The sequence below is a fragment of the Heptranchias perlo genome, chromosome 30 (genome assembly GCF_035084215.1).
Source record: "Heptranchias perlo isolate sHepPer1 chromosome 30, sHepPer1.hap1, whole genome shotgun sequence".
Classification (NCBI taxonomy): domain Eukaryota; kingdom Metazoa; phylum Chordata; class Chondrichthyes; order Hexanchiformes; family Hexanchidae; genus Heptranchias; species Heptranchias perlo.
In genome coordinates this window covers 6063117-6089188 of record NC_090354.1, presented here as the reverse complement: position 1 = coordinate 6089188, position 26072 = coordinate 6063117, and the positions used below count along the sequence as shown (strand labels likewise).

At 45.9% G+C, this 26072-nt stretch overlaps 1 protein-coding gene across 1 annotated transcript in view; it reads right to left on the bottom strand.

Annotated features, from left to right (window-relative positions):
• lasp1 (LIM and SH3 protein 1) overlaps positions 1-26072 on the bottom strand; it is a 121385-nt gene that overhangs the window by 33547 nt on the left and 61766 nt on the right. Inside the window, exon 3 of the mRNA XM_067968791.1 lies at positions 22414-22498. Within this exon, the coding sequence (XP_067824892.1) occupies positions 22414-22498 (85 nt within the window). The remainder of the gene's footprint in view (positions 1-22413; positions 22499-26072) is intronic.

Here is a 26072-nt window from a genome sequence, read left to right as displayed (position 1 = left end):
CCAGTTTATACCAGGACAATTTTTTTTAAAAACTCAGCAAGTTGTTATGATCTGGAATGCGCTGCCTGAAAGGGCGGTGGAAGCAGATTCAATAGTAACTTTCAAAAGGGAATTGGATAAATACTTAAAAAGGAAAAATTTTGCAGGGCTATGGGGAAAGGGCAGGGGAGTGGGACTAATTGGATAGCTCTTTCAAAGAGCCGACACAGGCACAATGGCCCGAATGGCCGCCTTCTGTGCTGTAAGATTCTATGATTTAATATCACCTCAGCACCTTGAAATATCTCAAATGTTTCACACAATGATGTACTTTTTATTTTGAAGTGCATTGACTGTTTTGTCAACGGAAATGTTCTATCAACGGTGGTGTCGGTTGAGAGAGTCTTGTTGGCTGGGAGAACTTTCTGCTCTCCTTCAAATAGTGGCATGGGATCTTTACTGTCCTCCTGAACCATCAGAACAGGCGGAATGGGACTCGGTTTAACATCTTGTCCAAAAGGTGCCAACTCCAGTAATGTATCACTCCCTCAATACTGCACTGCAATCTCAGCCTAGATTATAGGTTGAGAACCAGGTCTGCAGCTTGTATTCGCAATCCTTGGTCAAAGAGGTAGGTTTTAAGGAGCGTCTTAAAAGGAGGAGAGCGAGGTGAAGAGGTTTAGGGAGGGAATTCCAGAGCTTAGGGCCCAGGCAGCTGAAGGCACGGCCGCCAATGGTGGAGCGATGAAAATCGGAGATGCGCAAGAGGCCAGAATTGGAGGAGTGCTGAGATCTCGGAGGGTTGTAAGGCTGGAGGAGGTTACAGAGATAGGGAGGGGCGAGGCCATGGTGGGATTTGAAAACAAGGACGAGAATTTTCAAAAATCAAGGCGTTGTCAGACCGGGAGCCAATGCAGGTCAGTGAGCACAGGGGTGATGGGTGAATGGGACATGGGGCGAGTTAAGATACGGGCAGCAAAGTTTTGGATGTGCTCAGGTTTATGGAGGGTTCAAGATGGGAGGCCAGCTAGGAGAGTATTGGAATAGTCAAGTCTAGGAGGTAACAAAGGCATGGATGAGGGTTTCAGCAGCAGATGAGCTGAGGTAGGGGCAGAGACGAGCCATGTTACAGCAGTGGAAGTAGGTGGTCTATAACTGCTTTTATGTGGGTCTATTAATTCAGATCCTGGAACCCTGGCCTCTGGTTTGAATGTGGTTAAATCATTTTTTCCTTGCCTGGTGAAAGACTATAGGACCCGAGCAAAACTGGGTCTGTCATCAGGCTAAATCGGATTAAATCACACAAAAGCTAGGAGTCGAACACCAGGCTTGAGATCTAAATAAAAAGACCAGTATAAAAAGCAGCTCATGGAGATCTTTTGCCTGCAAGAAACAGATTGATTCAATGGGTGGCAACTGTATTTACATTTTTCCAATTATTTAAATTGCCACAGTAATTTTTCTGGATAGATAATAAGCTCACACACACACACAAACAAACAAACAAGTCCAAGCATCGAACAGCCCTTCATGCCTCATCCACGCAGACTGCACTTGCACAAAAAGGTTATTCTTACAGCCCATTTAAACAACAGTGTCTGCTACAGACCGTTAAATCGTCAGCTTGTTGCCTATTTACATGTTAACTGGCTGCCCAGAAGGCTCACAATCAATGAGCCAGTTGTTCCTGCATTTTAATAAAGCATGCTTAACACTGCACATACTGGCAGGTATTCTCCGCACAGAATGCACCTCACTGCTCACCTTATTAGCAATTCTTTACATTCAGAAGAGCCCCATTTTGCAGAGCGTATCATAAAAACATAAGAAATAGGAGCAGGAGTAGGCCATACGGCCCCTCGAGCCTGCTCCGCCATTCAATCAGATCGTGGCTGATCTTCGACCTCAACTCCACTTTCCTGCCCGATCCCCATATCCCTTGATTCCCCTAGAGTCCAAAAATCTATCTATCTCAGCCTTGAATATAATCATTGATTCAGCATCTACAGCCCTCTGGGGTAGAGAATTCCAAAAATTCTCAGCCCTCTGTGTGAAGAAATTCCTCCTCATCTCAGTCTTGAATGGCCGACCCTTTATCCTACGACAATGCCCCTAGTTCTAGACTCTCTAGCCATGGGAAACAATCTCTCAGCATCTACCCTGTCAAGCCCCCTAATAATCTTAAATGTTTCAATGAGATCACCTCTCATTCTTCTCGAGTAGAATAAGCCCATTCTACTCAACCTCTCCTCAGTGGAGAGCCCTCTCATCCCAGGAATTAATCTAGTGAACCTCCTCCAAAGCAAGTATATCTTTCCTTAGATGAGGAGACCAAAACTGTATGCAGTACTCCAGGTGAGGTCTCACTAAAGCCCTGCACAACTGTAGTAAGACTTCCTTACTCTTGCACTCCAACCCCCTTGCAATAAAGGCCAATATGCTATTTGCTTTCCTATTTGCCTGCTGTACCTGCATACTAACCTTTTGTGTTTCTTGTACGAGGCCACCCAAGTCTCTCTGAACATCAACATTTAATAGTTTCTCACCATTGTATCCACCCACCTTCTCTACAAATGGGCTCCTTCCAAAGCCACCATCGGCATCCATTTGCAGGGTCTACTTAACAATTTTACTCCAAGCCACTGATTGTGCGATGACATCACTGTGCCCGTTTCCAGACCCTAGTCCAGGGAGCCTCAAGACTAATTGCAACACGACCACTGCTTGTCCTGGTTCAGGTCAGCTAATGCCATGCAGATCAAGGATCTAACCTTTGGCCGTGCTGCTCTGCGTGCTTTGTGTCACACCACTTCAGGAGATGCGCAATTTGGGGAGACCAAATTGGGTAGATGGGGTAATTGCAGGAATTCGAGGGGAAAAAAAAAATCGGATGGCAGGTTGTCAAAGTCCATTGACTGGGTAAAGGCATTGCCCACCACAGCCCTGAACCTCATGGACCCAAAGGTCCTAGGTTCCTTTGCCGTTCTGTGCTGGCATAGCTGACTTCAGCTAGGGCAGCCATTGTCCTCAACCTCTCTGGACAAATGTGGAGATGCCGGTGATGGACTGGGGTTGACAATTGTAAACAATTTTACAACACCAAGTTATAGTCCAGCAATTTTATTTTAAATTCACAAGCTTTCGGAGGCTTCCCCCTTCGTCAGGTGAACGATGTGAAATGAAATCCTCGAAATGAAATCGCATTTATAATTCACAGAACAATGCTTGGTGAGTACAGACAGTTTGTTGCCTTGGCAATGGGCAGTTGAAAAAACTGTCTGTACTCACCAAGCATTGTTCTGTGAATTATAAATGCGATTTCATTTCGAGGATTTCATTTCACATCGTTCACCTGACGAAGGGGGAAGGCCTCCGAAAGCTTGTGAATTTAAAATAAAATTGCTGGACTATAACTTGGTGTTGTAAAATTGTTTACAATTCTCTGGACAAAAAAAAGGGAAGTGTTTGAGAGTTTTGTCCCCAGCCTCCTTGACCGCTATCCAGTTAAATCATCAGCTTGTTACCCATTTTTACATGTTAACTGCCTGGAACTTGAGTGCAGGCATCTACTCTCACACGTGGAGAATGGCCGCTGGGCCTGGGTATCAGAGGACTGCCAGCATCCACGAAACTAGACCCCAACACGCGTCAGCATCTTCATGAGAGGTGGGGGGGGGGAAAAAAAAAAACTGAAAAATGATTTACAAAACAATCCTCCCGTTTTGTACCACCATTGAAGCAAGCTGCCTCTATTCGACCGATCAGACCCAAATCCCTTTGGTATGAACCTAAATACAGTAGCAATGTCAGGATAGCAAAAGATGACTTTGACAAAAAATATTCCTATCAGTGGCTGTCAACTCTAAAGAACAATCTTGCGTTTATATAGCTCCTTTCACGAATTCAGGCCGTCCTAAAGTGCTTCATGGCCAATGAAGTATTTTTGAAGGTGTAGTCACTGTTGCATTGTCGGAAACTGTACTGCAGACGTCATTTCTCCTCCAACTGAGCTGGACTTTGAGAAGGACAAGATACACTGAAAGGCTTATACACCAACTCTTCCCCATCAGACAGGAAGAGTGCACAGTGTTAGAATGGAATCACACTCAACGAGCAGCCACCAATGCTAAGAGGCCTTCTGCGCCTGTGAACTGTGCCCCAGGACAAGTCAGCAACTTTGGGAGGAACAGGAATAAAACCAGGCTGGGGGAGAAAAGACTGACTGTTCAGATAGGCCTGTCCAAGCATTTCCACCAGCTTCTCCCTCTCCCCCTCCCAACACCAGTTCAAAACCATTTCAGTCCTCGCTAGAAATCAATCAGTCACAATAATTTCTCACCTTCTGTGAGCGGAGCGCCCCGTGGCAAGAAAGATTAAAGCAAACACCTCCAGCCCCAGCAGCTCAGTTGACTTGTACAAATTGATTTTCGTTTTTTAAATTGCCGACTAACTTGGTCTTAAAGCTCTTTGCAGCCAAAATCAATGAGCAAGTCATTTCATTTCATACAAACCCATCACTGTAACTTTATCCTCCTATGGGAAAAAAACAACTAACCAGTTTAGTCAAGTGTAGATAAACCAATTTTGGATCAGAGCGTACAATCCCTACATGCCATTCCCATTGCACACATACCCTGATCTATCAATCACATTCAAATCCCAATCCAACCATGACCACTCAGTGCATCATTCCCATACACAGAACTAGAGGGGAAATTAGGAGAATTTTTTTTTTAAACGGAGGGTTGTTAAGATCTGGAACGTGCTCCCTGAAAGGGTGGTGGGAGCAGATTCCATAGGGACTTTCAATAGGCAACTGGACATGTACTTGAAGAGGATTAATTTGCAGGGAAAAACCTGGGGTGTCGGACTAAATTGGACAGCTCTTTCAAAGAGCCGGCACAGGCACGACGGGCCGAGTGGGCTCCTTCTGTGCTGTAAGATTCTTTAATTCTACACACCAACAATAAGAAAACCGCAATCTCAACATCGTTCTAATCCGTGGATAAAGACGCCCCACTGAACTTGTCCTCCAAGCATGGTTTAACATTGAATGCTAATTCCTTCAGGGTTTTTAATCCTGGCAAAGAATGGCTATTTATAAATATTTCCACTTTTTGTTGAAGTTATTGAAAGGGTTGGACAACTAAATCTCTTCACGCATCCTGCAGACTTGTAAAATCATTAGTGATCACTGAAGACTGAAGTGCGAACTGATTAAGATGCGACACAGGCTGGTGCTAACAGGTTTACTCACACCTCGGGGCCTCGTGTCAACTTAAATCTGAATCTGTGCCGACAGGCTGTATCACAGCTTGAGATGGGTTCGTGTCCACGTCACGCCACAGACTTGATGAGCAACTGAGAAAGAGGATGCAGACGCCCTGATATCACAGGACATCAGGCTCATCATAGTGGATTACCACAGGACTGAGTGGAGGTCATTTCCCTTGACTGGCGAGTCATATTAAATGGAAATGGAAGTCTTTTGTTAAAGAACTCAATTCAACGTTTACTCACTGAATGGACTAAGGGCCATTTGCTCTGAGGAGACAGCCTTTAAGAACGAACGAACTTGCATTTATATAGTGCCTTTCACAACCTCAGGATGACTCAAACCTCTTTACAGCCAGCCAATCAACTATTTTTTGAAGCGTAGTCACTGTTGTAATGTAGGTAAGGCGGCAGCTAAATTGCACACAGCAAGATTCCACAAACAGCAATGTGACAATGAAGGATAATCTGTTCTAGTGATATTGGTTGAGGGATAAATATTGGCCGGACACCGGGGAGAACTCCCCTGCACTTCTTCAAAGTAGTGCCATGGGATCTTTTACGTCCCCCGAGGGGGCAGACGGGGTCTCGGTTTAACGTCTCATCCCAAAGACGGCACCTCCGACAGTGCGGCGCTCACTCGGTATTGCACTGAAGTGTCAGCCTGGATTATGGGTTCAAGTCTCTGGAGTGGGGACTTGAACGCACGGGCCTTCTGACTCACAGGCGAGAGTGCCAACCTCTGAGCCACAGCTGACACCATGTTCACATTTAGTTCAAGGAAATATAGAGATAGAGAATGAAAAACGAGCACGCCAATGACTCAATTGCAGAGTGTCGTACTGAACACAGAGCTGAGTTTTATACAGACCAGGAAAATCCCAGGCTCAATCCCCAGTCCATATATTGATATTCTTGAACAGAGAGCATTGGTAGAGGTTCTGTATTTGACCTCAGCGACTCTGGGCTAGAAAGGGAGGAAAAGTCACCCAGAGTTCCGCTCCTGACCGCTATCCAGGAGTGCACCTGGTTGGATGCTACATGGAGGCAGGATTAGAGCTGCAATGCTCTCCGTGGTTGAATAGCACGCACTGAAGGTTTGTCAGCTGGACGAGGCACCGTGACTTATCGTCACAGGTCACTGCGTTCAAGAGAGCAGAAAGTTGGAAAAACAGAAATCAAAAGGATGCAAGAGAAATCTAGGCCTTAGTGGATTGAAGCAGGCAGATAGTGGGCCAAGAGCAGGTCCTTGCACTGTGGGCCTTGACCTTTCACCGACATCTCTCAATTTAACAAAAAGAGCCGGAATGAATCAGGGTTGTGGCATCTCCACAAACCAGATGGTGAAGGACTTGCGATTAAGATCAGTGCAGATTTTACATATAAATCCCGCTGACCCACATTGTGACTAGAAAACCCACAACCAAGTGACTAATGGGGACAAAATGTTTATGTGGCTCTCTGATGGTGTAATGATATTGAAGCAGTAAGAGGAAATTAAGCGTCAGCTTGGCTCAGTGGTAGCACTCTTGCGTACTGAGTCAGAAGGTTGTGGGTTCAAGCCCCAATCCAGGATTTCAGCACATAATCTAGGCTGACACTTCAGTGCAGGATCGAAGAAATGCTACACTCTTGGAGGCGCCTTCTCTTGGACGAAACATTAAATCGAGGCCCTGTTTGAAAGATCGAACTTGTAAGATCCCATAGCACTATTTGAAGAGCAAGGATTCCTCCGAGTAACCTGGCCAACATTTATACTTCACCAACACCACCAAAACAGATTGACTGGTCATTTATCTCATTTGCTGTTTGTGGGACTACTGTTCTGTGCAAATTAACTGCTGTGTTTGCCAAGATATAAGAGTGACTGCAGTTCATTGGCTGTGAAGCTTTTTGAGACCTCCTGGGGACGTGAAAGGCGCTATATAGATGGAAGTCGTTGTTCTTTCTTTGAAATGTCTTAATATCAAAGAGTTTAGCCACTAACACAGCAGCCAATTCCTGATCTGCCACAGAAAAGCAAGAAAGGAGCTTGCATTAATATAGCTCCTTTCATGTCCTGAAGATGTCCCAAAACGCTTCATAGCCAGTGAATTATTTTTTTTTTGAAGTGCAGTCATCATGGCAACATGGCAGTCAGGTTTGCGCACAGCAAGATCCCACAAACGGCAAATGAGAAAAATGACCAGATAAAATCGGTCTTAGCCTGTTGAGCGGGGGGGGAGAATGTCGGCCAGGGCACGAGATCTTTACCCTCTGCAGAGAATGAATCTGCTGCATGTACCCAGAAGAATTTCTGTCATGATTTTCAGATAACAGCATCATTGATAAATTCTTAAATCGGTGCTGTAGATGAGCAGACATTTTCTGAAGTACATTTTAGTTCTTTCTAAATGAAGTAGGTGTTAAAAACACACTATACAGCACCTTATCAATCAAGTCTCTCAAACATGGCAAAGTGCTTCACCTACAATTAATTATTTTGATGCGTTATTATGTAGACAAACACAGCAGGCACTTTGCACACAGCAAGATCCCACAAACAGCAGTTAAGATGAATGAACAATGAATCTGCTTTTGGTAGGGTTGGTTAAGGACAAAGTTCTTGCTCTTCTAATAAAATAGAAGCCCACTCTTCAAATCCGTCTCATCTGAGCAGCCCACCTACTCAAAACATGACCCTCCTTTCAGTTCCTGTTCCAGCAGCTCATTGAATAAATCTTGGCAAATATTTCGACAGGAAGAAACACGAAGATGTACAGAATTTGTCAAGATTGGCAAAAATCCTGCATCTTCTTTGCCCTCCACATTTCAAAAAGAAAATGCCATTATTTCCAGTTGGAACGGATCAGAGTTCTTGGCTGCTGTGGGCGCTAAAGGGTTAAATCTCGAGCAAGACTTCGAACACAAAATTCTAGCCAGAGGTCACAATGCAGTAGGAAAGAGGAGATAGGGGAGGGTCACGACCCTGCTCTGCAACCAGAATTTAAACGCACTTCACTACTCACTAAGTCACCAAGCAAGGATTAATGCTCTCTTTATATTGCAGAGTTGTTTCAAGAAGTGGTTCTGCAATACAGCCCGAGGCGCCGACTGCTTTGGAACCCACCCTGTTTATGTCGCAGACCTGTTCCCACAGCACCAGAAAAACTGGGCGACGCACAGTGGTGCAAACCCACAGCTGGCAAGTTTAAAGCCTTTTATGTACCAGGTTTGGCCCATTAGAACCACTCTCCTATTCGTACCAGGGTCTCCCGGGGAACCAGCGACACAAGGAGGCGTATGTGAAGCAACGCCATTACAAATTGGCCACCGCACCAGTACGATCAAATTGCACCATGGTGTCATCGACCAGTGACGCTACGATGCACAAAATGTATCCAGGGCTGAGGCATAGACATGATGACATCATCAAAGGGCAATTCCCGGAATGCACTGCCGCCAACAACTTACATTAATGCAGCGCCATTAACGTAGTAAAATGTCCCAAGGCGCTTCGGAACATTATCTGACACCATTTTACACCGAGCCACACAAGGAGATATTAGGGCAGATGAGGTAGGTTTTAAGGAGCGCCTTAAAAGGAGAAAAGGCCTGAGAGGTTCAGGGAGGGAACTCCAGAGCTTAGGGCCTAGGGCGGCTGAAGGCACGGCCGCCAATGGTTGAGCGATGAAAATCGGGGGTGCGCTAAAGGCAAGAATTGGAGGAGTGCAGAGTTCTCAGAGGGTTGTAGGGCTGGAGGAGGTTACAGAGATAGGGAGGGGGCGAGGCCACGGAGGGATTTGAACACAAGGATGAGAATTTTTTTTTTAAAACTTCGAGGCATTGTCGAACCAGGAGTCAATGTAGGTCAACGAGCACAGGGGCGACGGGGTTTGGTGCGAGTCAGGATATGGGTGGCACCAGCGCAGCACAGACAGACAGGTGGCAGGACCCAAGACCCCAGGGGGTTGGGGGTGGCGGGGGGGGGGAAGGAAAGGGGCTTCCTAGCGGCTGGTTTAACAAAATGCAGCATCTTCCATATGGCCATTGCTGCAGGAAACCAAGGCTTTGGGAGATGGTGTCTGAAAAATACATAAAGTAGCCTTTTGTTTCTAACCAATGTACGTTAGAAATGTCCAGGACCAGAATGGACTATTGCAATCCATCTGGCTAGTCCTAAAGATCGAACAATACCAACACACTACTTTGTCTCTCCTACGCCTCAATCATATCCTTTGCCAAATACCTGTCTAGTTCACTTGAATTTGTCAACATTATCCACCTCCACTGTCTCCCGGGCAGTCTGTTCTGTACCTGCACCACCCTGTGCAGGCGTTAGCCGTGGCTCAGTGGGTAGCATGCTCGCCTCTGAGTCAGAGGGTTGTGGGTTCAAGCTCCATTCCAGAGACTTGAGCACCAAGTCTAGACTGACACTCCAGTGGAGTACTGAGGCACTGTCGGAGGTGCCGTCTTTCAGATGAGTCGCTAAACCAAGGCCCCGTCAGGTGGATGTGAACGATTCGCCCCCCCCCTCCACCCCCAGGGGCCCCCAGCGAGGTTTGGATTGCTGCCAGCGATGGCGGTGCTTCTGGTGGCTCTCAGTGCCTCCAGAGTCAGCGGTGTGGCCTGGTTGACGTTACCTCTCCGTTATGGATGCCGGTGCTGCCGACGGTATCAGGCTAAAGTCAATGGGACACGAGAGCATGAGACAGAAATATAAGCCTTCAGTACTGAAGACAATAGATCTTCAGAGTGTACTTCACTGGAACCAAAAGTTAAATGCAACAGGATTTGTCGGGTTCCATAATTGAATCAGATTCTCACACTAAGTGCGGCAAGTCAACATTATGTAAATATGTTGCCTAGAAGGCAAGTGTATTTATTAAAGGTAAGTTTCTTTACAGATAATGCGTGGTCCACGTGTTATCCTGGGCTGGTTTCAATCGCCTGAGGAGGTTGGAGAGGAATTTTCCAGTGTAATTTTTTCCTTTACTAGCCCTAAGTTTTTCCTCTTTTTTTTGCCTCTCCCTGGAGATTACATGGTGGGGGGGATTGGGGGGGGGGGGGGGTGGTGGGAAAGGGAGGGAGGAAGTGTTTAGTTATGAAGCTTCAGCCATCATGGTGTGTGGGTCAGACTCGATGGATTAGCTGATCTTCTCCTGCCCGTCAATTTCGTAAGAAGTCAACCAATAACTGCGGCCATGGCCTACATTTCTCTAGAGACCACAAATTCCTGACCCTCTAACAATGAAGGCAATGGTTTTGCAGCCACCGGGATTATTACATAACCCCTGGTACACCATCCAGCTCCTCAGAGCAGCAGTCAGTGCACGGCGGTGTAATGGTGTGGTGGGAGAGCAACATCCTACCAGGCACCCACAACCTTTTGAGTGGTGATCTCCCAGTTTTTTTCTTTGCGATGCACCACAACATACTTTATTGGGTTTACCGAGAGTGTCAATAATATGTGGGGGGTGGGGGGATGGGGGGAGGGGCAGTATTTTCTGCCATCTCTGGCAGCAGGTCTCAAGAATTGTGTCACAGACTTCGAGGGACAGGGTTCGGCTCCGACAAATCGGAAGGTGCCATCACCGGCAGAAGTACCAACGTAAAAGGAATAGGTCACAGATCAAAATTGGGCCCCATTCTCTCAGGTCAATTCCTGTTCTGATAAACTCCAAAATGCATTATCAAGATATCCTAGTAATTCAAAGGTGAATTCTACGAACCTATTGCTGCATTTTATTAGAAAGGCAGTGATAGAATTACATAGAATTTACTGCTCAGAAACAGGCCATTCGGCCCAACTCGTCTATGCCAGTGTTAAGCTCCACACAAGCCTCCTCCCACCCTATCAGCATAGCCTTCTATTCCTTTCTCCCTCATGTACTTATCCAGCTATTCGCTTCAAATACTCCTTGTGGTAGCGAGTTCCACATTCTCACCACTCTCTGGGTAAAGAAGTTCCTCCTGAATTCCCTATTGGATTTATTAGTGACTATCTTATATTTATGGACCCTGGTTTTGGTCTCCCCCCACAAGTGGAAACATCTTCTCTACGTCTACCCTATCAAACCCTTTCATAATTTTGAAGACCTCTATTAGGTCACCCCTCAGTCTTTTCTAGACAAAAGAGCCCCAGTCTAGTCTTTCCTGATGGTAACAGATATTGATAGATAACACTCAGCACTACAGAGTGAACATGAAGCAAGTTCGAGTGGCCGTATTGAGCACAGTATGTCGACCAGCAGAGTAAAGATGGGAGAGAAAGAGAGACAGACAGACAGAAGCTGGAGTCCAGCAGCCCTGGTGCCCCCCCCCCCGGTGACCAGTTACAACGATTGGCGGGATTGTGGGTGCAGGACACGGGTCTGGCCTGTCGCTCTCCAAAGAGTGCAACCACAACTAGAAATAGTAGACAATCTTAACCAGAAAATAACCCTAAAAGGAAAAACAAAAAGATTTTTAAAAAAGTTTTAGAAAGGTGACAGATTTAGGGCAGTTCTTGAAACAAAAAGGAACTGGTCTTTGTAAAAATATCCCATCTCAGAGCCCCTGGGCCCAAGTTACTTATTTTTAAAAGCAGCTATTTCTTCTACTCAGCAAGTGTTGAGCACAGGTACACATTACATTTCCTCAGCTCAACACTGGGTAATAAAGTCACTACGACAGTGCAGAAGAACCAATGATGCTATGCTGCATTTAACGGGAAGCTAGATAAGTACATGAGGGAGAAAGGAATAGAAGGATATCTTGATAGGGTGAGATGAAGAAAGCTGGGAGGAGGCTCGTGTGGAGCATAAACACCGGCATAGGTCAGTTGGGCCGAGTGGCCTGATTCTGTGCTGTACATTCTATGTGTGCAGTTCTCTATCACTAGAGCCCATTTTGCAAACGGCCAGACCTTTGGGGAGCCAGCAGCATAACAGACCCACGAAAATGTGGCCCCAATTCAATGTACCACCAGGCTCAATGAAGCAAGCATGGAGGGCAGATCCTATGCATTTATGCTCTTGTCCCCGTTGCACAAAAGAGCTCAGCTGTCAGAGTGCAAGAGGGAAGGAACCACTTTAAAAGACTTCGAATTAGAAAATATAGCCTTCCCTTCACTCAAAAGTGCCTGCATTTGCATAGCATCCTACCACATCTCTCACGAACAGCTCCAAACGCCTCATATGCAAAGAGGTTTCTTGTGAAATCATGGCTACTTAGGGAAATTTGGCAGCTATTTTGCACACATGCAGCAATGAGATAAGCGACCAGTTAATCTGCTTGTAGAGGTGCTGGTTGAGGGAGACATGTTGCCAAGGCATTGAGAGAAAGAAAGAATGAACTTGCATTTATATAGCACTTTTCATGACCTCAGGACATCCCAAAGCACCATACAGCCAATTAAGTACTTTTTGGAAGTGTAGTCACTGTTGTAACGCAGAAAATGTGGCAGCCAATTTACGCACAGCAAGATCCCACAACGGCAATGTGATAATGACCAGATAATCTGGGTTTTTTTTTTGAAGAGCTCAATGATTTTCTTCCAATAGTGTCATCCAGCTGGATCTCTGACTAGGCAGACGGGGGCTCAGCTTGGCATCTTATCTGAAGGAAGGCACCTCAGACAATGTAGCACTCCTGCAGTACAATGGCACTGTGTCAGCCTAGAATCCACAACCATTTTTCAGGGGGTGGCAACAGAGTGAACAAACAGCCCTGCAGAATTGCGAGAATTTATTTCCATTTTATAAAGTCCTTTATATTTGGGGGGAAAAGTCCCAGAAAAGCATGCGTTCAACAGGGCAAGTGATCCCAAAAGTGTCAGGAGATATTTGGTCACACCCTTACAGACCCAAAGAAAATTGAGGGTAACTATTGACACCACTGTGTCAGCCAATGAGTTGGAGGAGAGGCGGGACTTACGGCAGGTCTCACAGCAAACAGTCTATTTAAAAAGAGTCTCTACGAACTACAGCAAAGTCTCCCGATAAAAGCAGGGTTATTTCACCAGCAAAATGCAGTGAGTGGAGGATAGTTACATAATACAAATTATGTGCGTAAAATCAATCACAGTCATTTACAGCAGTGCAGTGTCCGGGCATGATTGATGGGTTAATTACCCAATCAACTCCATTCTGGCTGGGAATAGTGGTGTCACTATAATGCAGCCAAGAAAATTTCATGAGGGTAAAGAGTCCATACCCAAGTACCAAAGGTGCATGGCGAAGCCAGACTGACCATGATTCGTGAGCTGCTGTAGGCCTCCAGGAGCTTTGAGTCGTCAAAAACTCTTCCTTTGTGTTCGATACAAATGATGTACCAGGCATCTCAACAGTGAGAGACACGCCTATCAAACAAACGGTTTCAGCCATTGAGATCCTACCTCCCCTGGAGTTCCCTCCCTGAACAGCTCCTTCCTACTTCCCTTCCAGCTTTTAAAAAAAAAATCTCTCCAAACCTATTCTTTTTGGGTCGTGCTTTTGATGGGCTCTCCCAATTCTGCTGCTTCTCGGTCTGTCTCTCTCCTGTGTGAAGCACCTTGGGGTGTTTAAGGCTCGAGAAAAGCCATCGTGCTGGAGGGCGATTGCTTAGAAACCTTAGCCACTCTTCAAATAAGGGGAAATTGGAAGGTAAAATATTTTGAAAGATTCTACCGGGGTTGGGCGGGGGAGAGAAATACACATTCAACAATTAAGAAGTAAAACATTTCAATCCCTTCAGATGAATGGCTGGCTTCCCATCACCTCTGAGGAATTCTCAGCACGGAATTCTTCAGGAACAGAGAAATTATTTCTGCATTCCTGACGGGATTCCTGATGCATTAAATGCTACATTCCAGCCAACCCCAAATTCCTTGCCTTTTCAGTATGTGTTGTTTGACTTCCATAACAAAGCAAGAAGTTCAGATTATAGGTTAAACCAAGAGCGTAACTCAAAATGTGTTCCTGCTGTTAGACACACTCCACCTTACGCGGTACCATAACTTATGACAGTTTCGAGCTTTTTTATTCCACTTGGGCACTCGATTCATGCAATCATTCTCCTCGCATCACCCCCCACTCCTCACCCACAGTTCCACAGGAGCAGGCCAGCCACCCTCTGGTGCCTCACCCAATGCCCATTCTTCGTGGCAAAAAAATAAAGTGAGCACTAATTGGTCACGGACGGGGCATCAAAGCCTGAACCTCACCCAACTGCCACACGCGTGCGCGCGCACACACACGCAGGCAGGGCATAGCAATCAAAAGCGGTAACGATGGCTGATTTTCCAAACCCCCACCCACCAAGGGCATGTGGAGCACACTTTCTGATCACTGTGATCGAGACCAGCTAACTCAGCACTTGGGAATCTTCTGGGTTTGCGTGTGGTTCCAGTTTCACTTCAGGCTGCAAATCTGTCCACTGAATCACATTTTTTTTCCCCTCCAAATTAACAAGCAGTTGATGTCTCTGGGTGGGTGGGTGAGGAGGGGGATTTCCTATCTTTTGCCCAGTGAAGCATCGTACGGGAGGGTGGGGTGTAGCATTTTGGAACACATTGTTCTCCTGTGCAAAACAAGTCCACTTGCTCATACGCGAAGCAAGTCTACTGGTACGTGTGCACAGCACCCTTTGTCTACTCTCTCTGAGATACCCACACATTTTACAACGCAACTATATCTGGCTTTCTGCATTGTACACTGAAGTGGAATTATTTTGGTTACCATAAGTGATCCCTCCCGTAGGCTGATATTTTATAAATAGACATCAGTGCGTTGCTTATTTTACTGGCCTGGTTTTTTTTTTCCCCCAGAGGGAAGAAAATCAATGCATTTGCTTTATGGTCCATCAGGTGATGTGTTTTCATTACATCCACTGGCAGTTTCCTCCAGGCTCCCTCAATTTTCCCCTCCCCATCAATGGCCCTTTGCCCAAATGCCACTACCTCACTATCGAAACAACGGACTTTACTGCCACAATTAGCCTTGCCAAACTCAATACTCTGGTGGGAGAGTGGGGGGGGGGGGGGGGTGGTCATTTCCAAGTTTGCACTGCCCAGGGGGGTGGGGGGGGGGGGGGGGGCAATTTTGGGCTTCAGGGAGTCGTGGCTTACCGGCAACATTGGCTCCTGGAAAATCCTGGGAGAACCTTCGCCACATGGACTGCAGCGGTTCAAGAAGGAGGCTCACCACCACCTTTTCAAGGGCAATTAGGGATGGGCAATAAATGCCGGCCTCGCCAGCGACGCCCACATCCCATGAACGAATAAAAAAAAAATCCCAATCCACAGAGCTCCGGGATCCTGACCAATAGTCATCCCTCAACCATCACCAAAAACAGGTCAACTGGTCATTCATTTCACTGCTCGTTATGGGATCTTGCTGTCCATAGATTGGCCATAGTGTTTGTCTACATAACAAAGGTAACTACACTTCAACAGTAATCCAGAGGCTGGGAAGCCCGTTGAACATTCCGAGGACGTGAAAGTCTCCATACAAATTCAAGTCACTTTCTCTTTCTTCAATGTAGCAACGAGTGTATCCAAGTTCAAAGCTATAACATGTGGAGCTGATCAACCACCAGCACATCACTTGCATAGAATTACATAGAATGTACAGCACAGAAACAGGTCATTTGGCCCAACTGGTCCACGCCAGAGTTTATGCTCCACACGAGCCTCCTCCCACCCTACTTCATCTAACCCTATCTGCATATCCTTCTATTCCTCATGTACTTATCCAGATTCCCCTCAAATGCATCTATGGCTATTCACCTCAACTACTCCTTGTGGTAGCGAGTTCCACATTCTAACCACTCTCTAGGTAGAGAAGTTTCTCCTGAATTGCCTATTGGATTTATTGGTGACTATCCTATAATTAATGGCCCTTAGGTTTGGTCTCCCTCCACAAGTGGAAACATCTTCTCCACGTCTACCCTAAGTGGCACCAAATGGGCAAAGAAATCACAAGGCTTGCTCCATAATTCTTCTCAATGTATCTGATTGTAAGAGAACTTCACATCTGGTACAGAGTTTCCGCTCGTGCTTCGTACTATGGTTTCCTTGGTCACAGTGACATTGTTGTGTCTCTCGGATCAACTTTAGAGAGAAAGCACGTGTGTAAACGATCAAATATATCTGGAGCAGGAATACAGTCACTGTACAATGCAAAGTATCTTCAGTTGTGAGGGGAACCTTGATCAACACTGAACTGAGGGTTTGTCTCTGCAACATACTCCAGCTCTACAATACTCCATGATCTCTGCGATCCTCCAATTTTAGCCTCTCGTGCATCCCAGATTTCCTTCGCTCCACCACAGACAGCCGTGCCTTCGGCCATCTACGCGCTAAACTCTGGAAATCCCTCCCTTGACCTCTCCACATCTCTACCTCTCTCTCCTCCTTTAATACACTCAAGACCTATCTCTTGGACCAAATTTTTGGTCACCTGTCCCAATGTCTCCTTCTTTAGCTCGGTGTCAATTTTTGTCTTGTTACGATCCCGAGACGTGCCTTGGGACTTTTACTACGCTAAAGGAGCTAGATAAATGCAAGTTGTTGTTACAGCATCCTTCATGTCCTCAGGACATCCCAAAGCTTTTCACAGTCAATGAATTACTTCTGAATTGCAGTGACTGTTTTGTAGGCAAGTGGAATGGCCAATTTACACACAGCAAGATCCCACAAACAACAATGAGATAAATGACTAGTTAATCTGTTTTGGGTGGTGTTGGTCGAGGGGTAAATGTGGTCAGAACCCTAGGAGAAAAAGCACAAGGACAGATGAAAGCAAAGCCTATCCCCAGGTGTGGTAAAGGGAACGGTCAGTAGATTTTAATATGGTGTTAATGATTAATTATCAACAGAGGTACAGGAACGTGCTGCTCATTTCTAATCTGCTGTTTTGCCAAACTGTTTTAAGAGTCCACCAGTAAATGGAGTTGAGATACAGATCAGCCATGATCTAATTAAATGGTGGAACAGGCTGGAGGCAGAATAAAACTCATGTTCCTATGATTCAACTGTAGCAGTTACTGGGCTGATATAAACACAACAGATATCTATCCATCCACTTTTTGTCTGCACAGCTTATATTTTTCAGCTGCTGTCTGCCAATTTTTTTAAAAATGTAAACCTGGGCAACTAATGCTTGGTCGTGCTTTCGAAAGGCAGAACCAGCGCCTTTCACAACCTCAGGATGTCCCACAACACTTGAAGGGTAGTCACCGTTGTAATGTAGGGAAATGCGGCAGCCAATTAGCGCACAGAAAGATCCCACAAATAGCAACAAGATATAAAAAAAAAAGAATCATCGGCACCTTAAGTGAGGTTGTGGTGAGTTTGAATCTAACATTTCCTTCCTCGTTCTCTGTTGAAATGTTCTAGCTGCTCAGTTTTACTGTCGTTTGGTTAAGTTTCAGCCTCAAAAATTGCCCAAACTTCAACCAGTGGATGACGATACTGTCACATGTGTAATTTATTCCTTGACTGCGCCTCCTTACAACCACCAACTAGTTACCTCTCTTTCTCGACCCCACCCCCCCCTCTATTAATAATCGAGCAGCATGACAGGAGAGAGCTGCATCAGCAAGGAAACCATTAGAATTGAAAAAGCCCAACAGCTCACTGAGATTTTCAGAACAATAAATATCAGCAACTGGAAGGAAAACAGCATCACTGGGGCACAGTTGAGCCACCATTTGAGAGATTGTTTTATATTTTAAGTCCACAATAAAATGACTAGGCCACAAGTACACAGAATCAATTACAACCCCAACCTTGGTCTTTTGAAACTGTGAGAAAAACAGTTGGTCTCCATGGGCTATCTAGGTTTGTACCATGGAACTTCCGTTAATTTAAATGCACCACAAATTTTACTGATACTAATAGAGAGAGGGAGGGAGGGAAGGAGAAAAAGAGAAAAAAAGAGAAAGAGAGGGCAGGAGAGAGAGAAAGAGAGGAAAGGAGGGCAGGAGAGAGAGAGTGAGAGAGAAAAGGAGGGCAGGAGAGAGAGAGAGAGAGAAAAGGTGGGCAGGAGAGAGAGAAGGAGTGAGAGAAGGAGGGAGGGCGGCAGAGAGAAAAAGAGGGAGGGCGGGAGAAAGAAAGAGAAAAACAAGTGAGCACAACATGAAGGAGCATGAGAAAGTTGACAAATTAACTTCATGTCTAAGTACCACCCCCTACCTACAGCTTCACCCATATCTTGGACAGTAATGAAACACCAGAGAACGCCTTCATTTAACAATTAGCGTTACCAAGTATAAACCCTATCAGATTCAATCCAGTAGAGGCATAGAACGTGCACTGATGCTGGTCGAGTCACACATAACCAGAGGAAGTGGATATCAAGGATTATGGAAGGCAGTTTCTATCTGGGGAATGGAAGGGATGGGGGGAAGTGATGCTAAGAAGGCATCTACATCAATCATGTACCACTGTCACGCATTTGACAAGCCAGCCATGAAGAGCTTTGCAAAGTAATACATGTTACACTATCACATCTCTCTAATCATGTCCCCTTACCCCCTCCGATCCTAAAGACTGTGGCTCATGCCAGGATGGGGTTACACACAACATTCGACCTCCAGTGCCTCGCTCGGGAAAGCGAGTGTCAGCACACTGTCTGACCATGGAGAATACAAGAGCCAAACCTGCTCCTGCGCTCAACCAGTTGGGTTACCATCTCTGGTTGGACATATTCCTGGAGGTTTCATCACATGACCTCCCACTTCCCCCAGTCAAACAGTCTTTGTTTTCCCCTCCAATCTATAATACTTTTATAACTAATAAACAAAAGTGTTCAAAGAAAATGTAAAAAAAACACATTTTTTAAAATTCCCACTTTGATTTTTCTCCCAGGGCTGCATGCAGCAGTGTCCTGGAGATTAATCATTAATTCCTAGAAATTCCAGGGCAATCCTGGAGGATTGACAACCCTATCAATCAGTGAGAATGCACCACACTCTCTCCCTCTCCCCCTCCCAAACGACAAACCTGGGCTGCTGGCTACTAGTGAGAATAACCAATTCTGTCTCTTTTTTTAATCCCCCCCATCCCTCAGCCTTGATACAGAAGCCATTTCAGGTAACTCAGCACAGATCAGGGACCAAATCAGAGACATCCCTGGTCTGCAGTGTTCCAAACTGCGCAGCACACGGATAACCAACAAAGGCATTCTGAAATATTTGTGCCCATGTTGTTGACTACGACAGGGTCGGAGATATTTTCTGCGAGACGCAGACTCCATAACGATGCATCAAAGCAACAGGGCTCTCCGAAATAGCCTCACCCCCACTCAAGACAAAAACAATGCTGCAGACTACTCACAAGGCTGAATAAATGTTACGAGGTGGAAGCTGACAGACCTTAGCTGAAGCAGAAGTTTTGAAACCGAGCATTATAGTATTTTTAGGAGTGTGAAAGGCACACAAAATTATAAAGAAACTGTGGTTTTTTTGCACTGATAGAATTGTTCAGTGTATGCGGCAGACTCAAGTCACACCACTCTTGCATGCCTGGACAGGATACAAGAGGAAGCCAGCCAATCTCCCCAACCCAACAGAAGCCTCTCTGTATGGGTACAAGCTCCACCAATTAAAAAGCTTCATACTGCGAGCACCAGTTTGGCCTCACTTGGCAGCACAGCCGTGCCTCTGGCTCAGAGGTTGTGGGTTCGAGTTCTACACCAGGATTTGAGCGTACAATTTGCATGGTCAGGACTATAGCAGCGATGGATTGGTGTGTTGTTGAAGGTGCATTTCAATGAGTCTGAAGTTCGGTCTGCCTCTTTGGGTGGACTTTGAAAAGCCAAAACAGGGAAATGGCAAGGTTGGTACTAGCTGAAAGAGCATAGGGAGATCTGTCAGCCAGTTGGAAAGAGCATTGTCGGCCAATGCAGGATGGCTGAAGACTCAGCTCTCTCGCAGCCAGGGAAGAAAATGCCAGTTGGTGCTACAAAAGGTGGCTGTTTATGCTGCTCAAGGCCTACGGCCTCCAGAGCAACTATGAAACAGCCAAAGCAAGATTGCTCCTGAGGCAGCAGAACCAGCACTGAAACTGGAGCTGTTGGCAGAGAGAGAGCCCCATAAGACAAATAGGCTTTCCTTATGCCTCAGCAAGTTTATCAACTGAGTGAGGAGATCAGGAAAGCCCTTGGTTCAAACTTGGGCTACTTAGGCACAAGGTGCATGTGAAACCCCAGCAAGGGTTTAATGCCCCAGGAGAGGAGGAAAGAAAACTATTTTTTTTTTTAAATTGCACAGTGGGAGCTCAATTTTACTGCACAAACAAAGGATTCTCTGCGACTGAAAGGTGCTCTATTCGAAGAGCTGGCACATACAAAATCCAGAAATAGCCACGGTCATGCTTTGAGCTCAGGGCATCAGCGACCTGCTCCACCACAGCCTCCAGCATCCAATCCAGACAGCCTGCGGAACTGCCTCACCCGGGGCTGGCACTTCAGAATCAATAAGCCTGGATATCACTCAACAAATGCAAAGGGAGATCAACTTCAAACCATCCTGAAACGAGATATCGAACAGACCTTCCAGTCCGCCCTCTTAAACAAGAAAGAGAGGGGGAAAAAAGAAAGCTCCCCACACCAGCATTTGCGAAGATTGGATTAGGGGGAGGAGATGGTAATTTCTCCCAAAGGCCTATTTGATATTACTTCCCACTCCAAAAAATTCTCGCAGTGCTCGGATTCCCCAGGGTCCCGATGCCCTGCCATATATACACACTGCATTACTCAAAGACAGCTCTCCCTTGATGGAATGGCATTCTTGGGAACCAAGGGAGAATAGACTGCACTAAGGCAAGCGTTACATAATTAGCCCGTTTTAAATACGGTTCTAGGCTGCGATTAAGCATTAAATCCACTTCTGTGGTTGGTAAGTTAGCAGAGCCAGGATTCTGCTATATTCTATCCTTGTACACTTATATAATTCACTGAAATTCATCAATAGCAGACTGACTAGGAGACACGACAAGCTTGCAAGGATTGCACCACTTATTGATTCAATTAAGTTAATCAATAACAGAGCTTCCCCTGCCGATGGATTAACAAACCCAATGAAGTGCGAAATGTGCCATTAGTCTGTTTAACCTCTCAACTGCAAAATACTTTTCAGGCGATAGTTTTAAAGCAGAATAATAGTGGAAATACTCTTGAAGAAAGTCATGTGTATGAGAATGCACTTTAAAAGGAGCACGCCATCTCAAAAGGACAACAGCTTGCTTTTATATAGCGCCTTTCACGTATTAAAATGTCCCAAGGGCAGCTGCACCTTGTTTCGAGAGAAAGGCATCCTTTGCAGTTCATTCAATGAGCCTGGTTTTCGTTCAGTAGCAGAGCTGTCCTACGCGCTCTCATTTTTTGCGTTTAGAATAGTAACACTGTTTTGCCGCGCCTCGTGCTGAAGGTACTTGTACATCCAAGAGTGCCACTCGTGGCAAACCCGCCGTTGTCGCCAGTGCTGGCTGCGCGATCGGGCCTTGGCAATGGACCCGCCGTTTCGAGTGGCTGCCCGATTCATTGGCACCGCTTCTGGTCTGGTGAACCACGTGGAACCCTACATCACGGCAGGACTGGCCATCGAAGGACGCCCAGGTGAAACGGAGAGCCGTATTGCGGTCACCGCGTGGCGCTCACGCACACAGCGCCGAGGTAACGAAAACAAACAAGGTGATTGCAGTACTCTCCTAGAACCCAAGCTGCATGTGCCAGCCGTGGCTCAATGGGCAGCACTCTCGCCTCTGAGTCAGAAGGTTGTAGGTTCGAGTCCCACTCCAGGGACTTGAGGACAAATCCAGGCTGACACTCCCAGTGCAGCTACTGAGGGAGTGCTGCACTGTCGGAGGTGCCGTCTTTCAGAGAAGACGTTAAACCGAGGCCCTGTCTGCCCTCTCAGGTGGGCGTAAAAGGTCCCACGGCACCATTTCGAAGAAGAGCAGAGCAGTTCTTCCCAGTGCCCTGGCCAATATTTATCCCTCAACCAACAGCGTGTTACTGCTCCGTTGAATGCTGCCAGGCTCCTGTGCAGTGCTGGTGCTTCCCTCAACCGGCAGAGGATTACGTAAGGAGGGCCGCCAGTACCTGTGTGATCATACCCCAGTCTACAGGAGAGCAATGGAGAACTGCTGGGAATGGGCTGCCCAGTGACAAGGGGATAGCGAGCGAGTGGTTTCAGACGAGATGGCACAGTACTTACTTGGCTCTGCAACTTGCTCTGTTTTTTCAGGCGCAGGTTCTCAGGGGTATCTGCCACAGCGGTGAACGTGGATTTCGGGTAGTGCCTGGGAAAATCAACACAAAAAGAAAACACCCTTCAGTTTCCACGGTTACATACTTGTTCCAACAAGATAAGCAATGGACCTGGGGAGATTTGGCAAACCAGTGAAGTGCTTTTCCACTCGAGTAGAAGTAAATACTATATCAGTATGACCTGGGGTTGCCAACTCTGATTGGACACATTCCTGGAGGTGTCATCACATGACCTCCTGCCTCCTACCACCCCGCCCCCCCCACACTCCTGCCATTGGTCGTCCAACATGTCCCTCCTCACGATGCCCCGCCTTCCCATGGCCAATTGGAAAGCGAAAAGACTTTTCATTACCCAATTGGATGATTCTTGACTGTCAGTCAAACAGTCTTTTTCGCTCATGTCCAATATTTTTTATAACTAGAGAACAAAAGCATTCAAGGAAAATTTTAAAAATAACAATTCTTTATCGCCCCTATGATTTTTCTCCTCGATTGCTCGCAGTAGTGTCCTGGAGACTCCAGGGCAATCCTGGAGGGTTGGCAACCCTAGTATGTTCCCGATAAATAAACCAACAATACCTCAGCCATACATTACGATCCACACCAAATACAAGACAGCTGGAAAGCTCCAACACAACCGAACGCAAGAAAAGGCCCTACGGCCCATCTCATCTGGATTTCATGTATGATTGTTCCATATTGAACTCCACCATCCCTCCAATTACACATTGAGCCCTACATTAAGGGAAAATAAATCCCCCTCCCCGAGATTCGGCAAGGTGAAGACTCTCACAACAGGCACCTTCTCAGGACCCAAAGAAAGCCTTCAGGTATTTGGTGACGTGTACTTTTGGCAATTTCTGGAGATTTACCTACATAAGTACAGATGGCGCAGAAATTTACAAGGGGGTATTTTTTTCAGCCGTGGCTCAGTGGGCAGCACTCTCCCCTCTCAGTCAGAACATTGTGAGTTCAAGCCCCACTCCAGAGCCTCGAGCACATAATCCAGGCTGACATTTCAGTGCCGTACTGAGGGAGTGCTGCACTGTTGGGAGGTGCCGTCCTTCCGGATGAGATGTTAAACCGAGGCACCGTCTGCCCTCTCAGCTGGACAATTTTGAAAAAGAACAGGGGAGTTCTGCCCAATGTCCTGGACAATATTTATCCCACACCAAATACAAGACTGGAAAAAAAAATTATCTGGAAATTATCACATTGCTGTTTGTGGGATCTTGCTGTGCACAAATTGGCTGCCACGTTTCCTACATTACAACAGTGACTGCACTTCAAAATGTACTTCATTGGCTGTAAAGAGCTTTGGGATGTCCTGAGGTTGTGAAAGGCGCTATATAAATGCAAGTTCTTTCTTTTCTGATCTAAATGTAAATTTCACCACAACGAAACAAAAATACTAAAGTAAGACGAACCATACCCACAGACACGGACCCACACACTGCTTTCCATCATCAAAACAGGCCATAAATATCCTGCTTCGAAGAATGTTGTACTGTCAAAGTTCTCAAACTGAGGTTCCCAGAGTGCATTTTTTGCACGATTTTCCTTTGGGCAACTAACTACCTAAGGGTTCCCAATGGCACATTCATATTTGGAAGGGGACCCCCACGTAGAAAAGTTTGAAAACAAGTGGTCTAAGGAGAGGGGCGGGTGTACTCTGAGAAAGCGTTTGGTTTTCGAATACAAAGTGATGGAGAGTTTTGGTGGGTTAGAACCAGTGGGAACAGCACCAGCCTATCGGAGAATCACCAGATCACTGAGGTTTGACAACAGGCATCTTTACACTAAAAATATTCCAGGGATAAGAGAGGACAAAAAAAAATTAATTCATAGAAAAAAAAACATCAGAACTTCCCTTGCCCCACCAATAATCTCAGTACAAACATATGTCTTGTGGTTTTGCAAGTCAGGAATATTGCCCAACAGTTCTAAGCTTAAAAAAGATTAAATTAATCTTCATTTTCCCCTTCCTCTCTCAGTTAAAAGTGTGGAACACAAAAGAAAGCTGTTTGATGTCAGATTCAGCATTATTATTGATAAGCTTCAAGACTCACTGAGCAACTTCAGGACTTGGGGTTGCTGTTAACTACAGACCAGCCGGCTTGGCTGATTGACAGAGCCTGGAGGGGTCAGACTGCTCCCCATGGACTGAGGCTCTTCCCACTCGGCCTCTTAAAACCCTGACAAGTCGATATTCCAACAGGTATGGAGGTCCCAGCTGGACGGGCAGTGGGAAATTTGACAGTGCTCTGTGCTGGTAAGCTACGCAGTTTTTGCTGGTTAAACCCCAGGGGTATTCCCACGTACAATGAGGAATCTCCAAATCTCAGCTGTTATCAACCTACATCCAACATTTAGCAGGTTAAAGAAAAAGACTTGCATTTATATAACACCTTTCATGACCTCAGGACACCCCAAAGTGCTTTACAGCCAATTAAATACTTTTGAAGTGTAGTCACTGTTGTAATGTAAGAAATGCGGCAGCCAATTTGCACCCAGCAAGATCCCACAAACAGCAATGTGATAATGACCAGATAATCTGTTTTTAGTGATGTTGGTTTAGAGATAAATATTGGCCCAGGACCAAGAATCAGGGAAAAACTCCCCTGCTCTTCTTCGAAATAGTGCCATGGGATCGTTTACATCCACCTGAGGGGGCAAACGGGGCCAGGTTTAACGTCTCATCCGAAAGACGGCACCTCCGACAGTGCAGCACTCCCTCAGTGAACTTTGTGCTCAAGTCTCTGGGTGTGGGACTCAAACCATAACTTTTTGATTCAGAGAGTGCTACCAACTGAGCCACAGCTGACATCTAAGTGGGGTATCTCTCTGCAAGGGGAGGGGGGTGGGAGAGGGTGTGCAATTTGTAGAAGACAAATTGTAATTCTACTGATGTAACAGCAGGGGAGTTCTCTCCGGTGTCCAGGACAATATTTATCCCTCAACCAACAGCACTAAAAAAAAATTCCCTCCCGAAACCCTCTCCGCTTCTCTACATTTCTCTCCTCCTTCAAGAGGTTCCTTAAAACCTCTCTCTTTGACCAAGTTTTTGATCACCTGTCCTAATAGCTTATGTGGCTCAGTATCAAAATTTGTTTGCTAACGCTCCTGTGAAGCACCTTGGGATGTTTACGTTAAAGGCGCTATTTAAATACGTGTTGTTGTTGGACAAAGGTCAGTCTGTGTTCCAATGACAGGTCAGGTTTTCTTTTGTACAAAAGCCAAAATTAACAATAGAGTGTCTTTGAAAGGCATCACTGATGAAAAGGTGTTCATAAGCATCTGTAAGAAAGGATTGCCAGATATGACAAATTAAGGGAAAATGCATCATTTAAATTGGGTTGAGTGAGGGGAGGCGGGGGGAAGAGGAATTAATCAAATTGAGAAGCAAATAACATTTCTCAGGTGAAAAGATGTGAAGTGAAACTAGCATTAGCCAAAACCCACAGCTAGGACAGGAAATTCCAAAACTAAACTTAGATGCTTGATTTAGCGGCCCCTTGCCTTTCAGTTACTGTCCATCGAGTCAGGCATCAAAGAGCCAATCTCGGGCCTTGTGGTCTACCACACCTGTTCTGTGCATTGATAGTT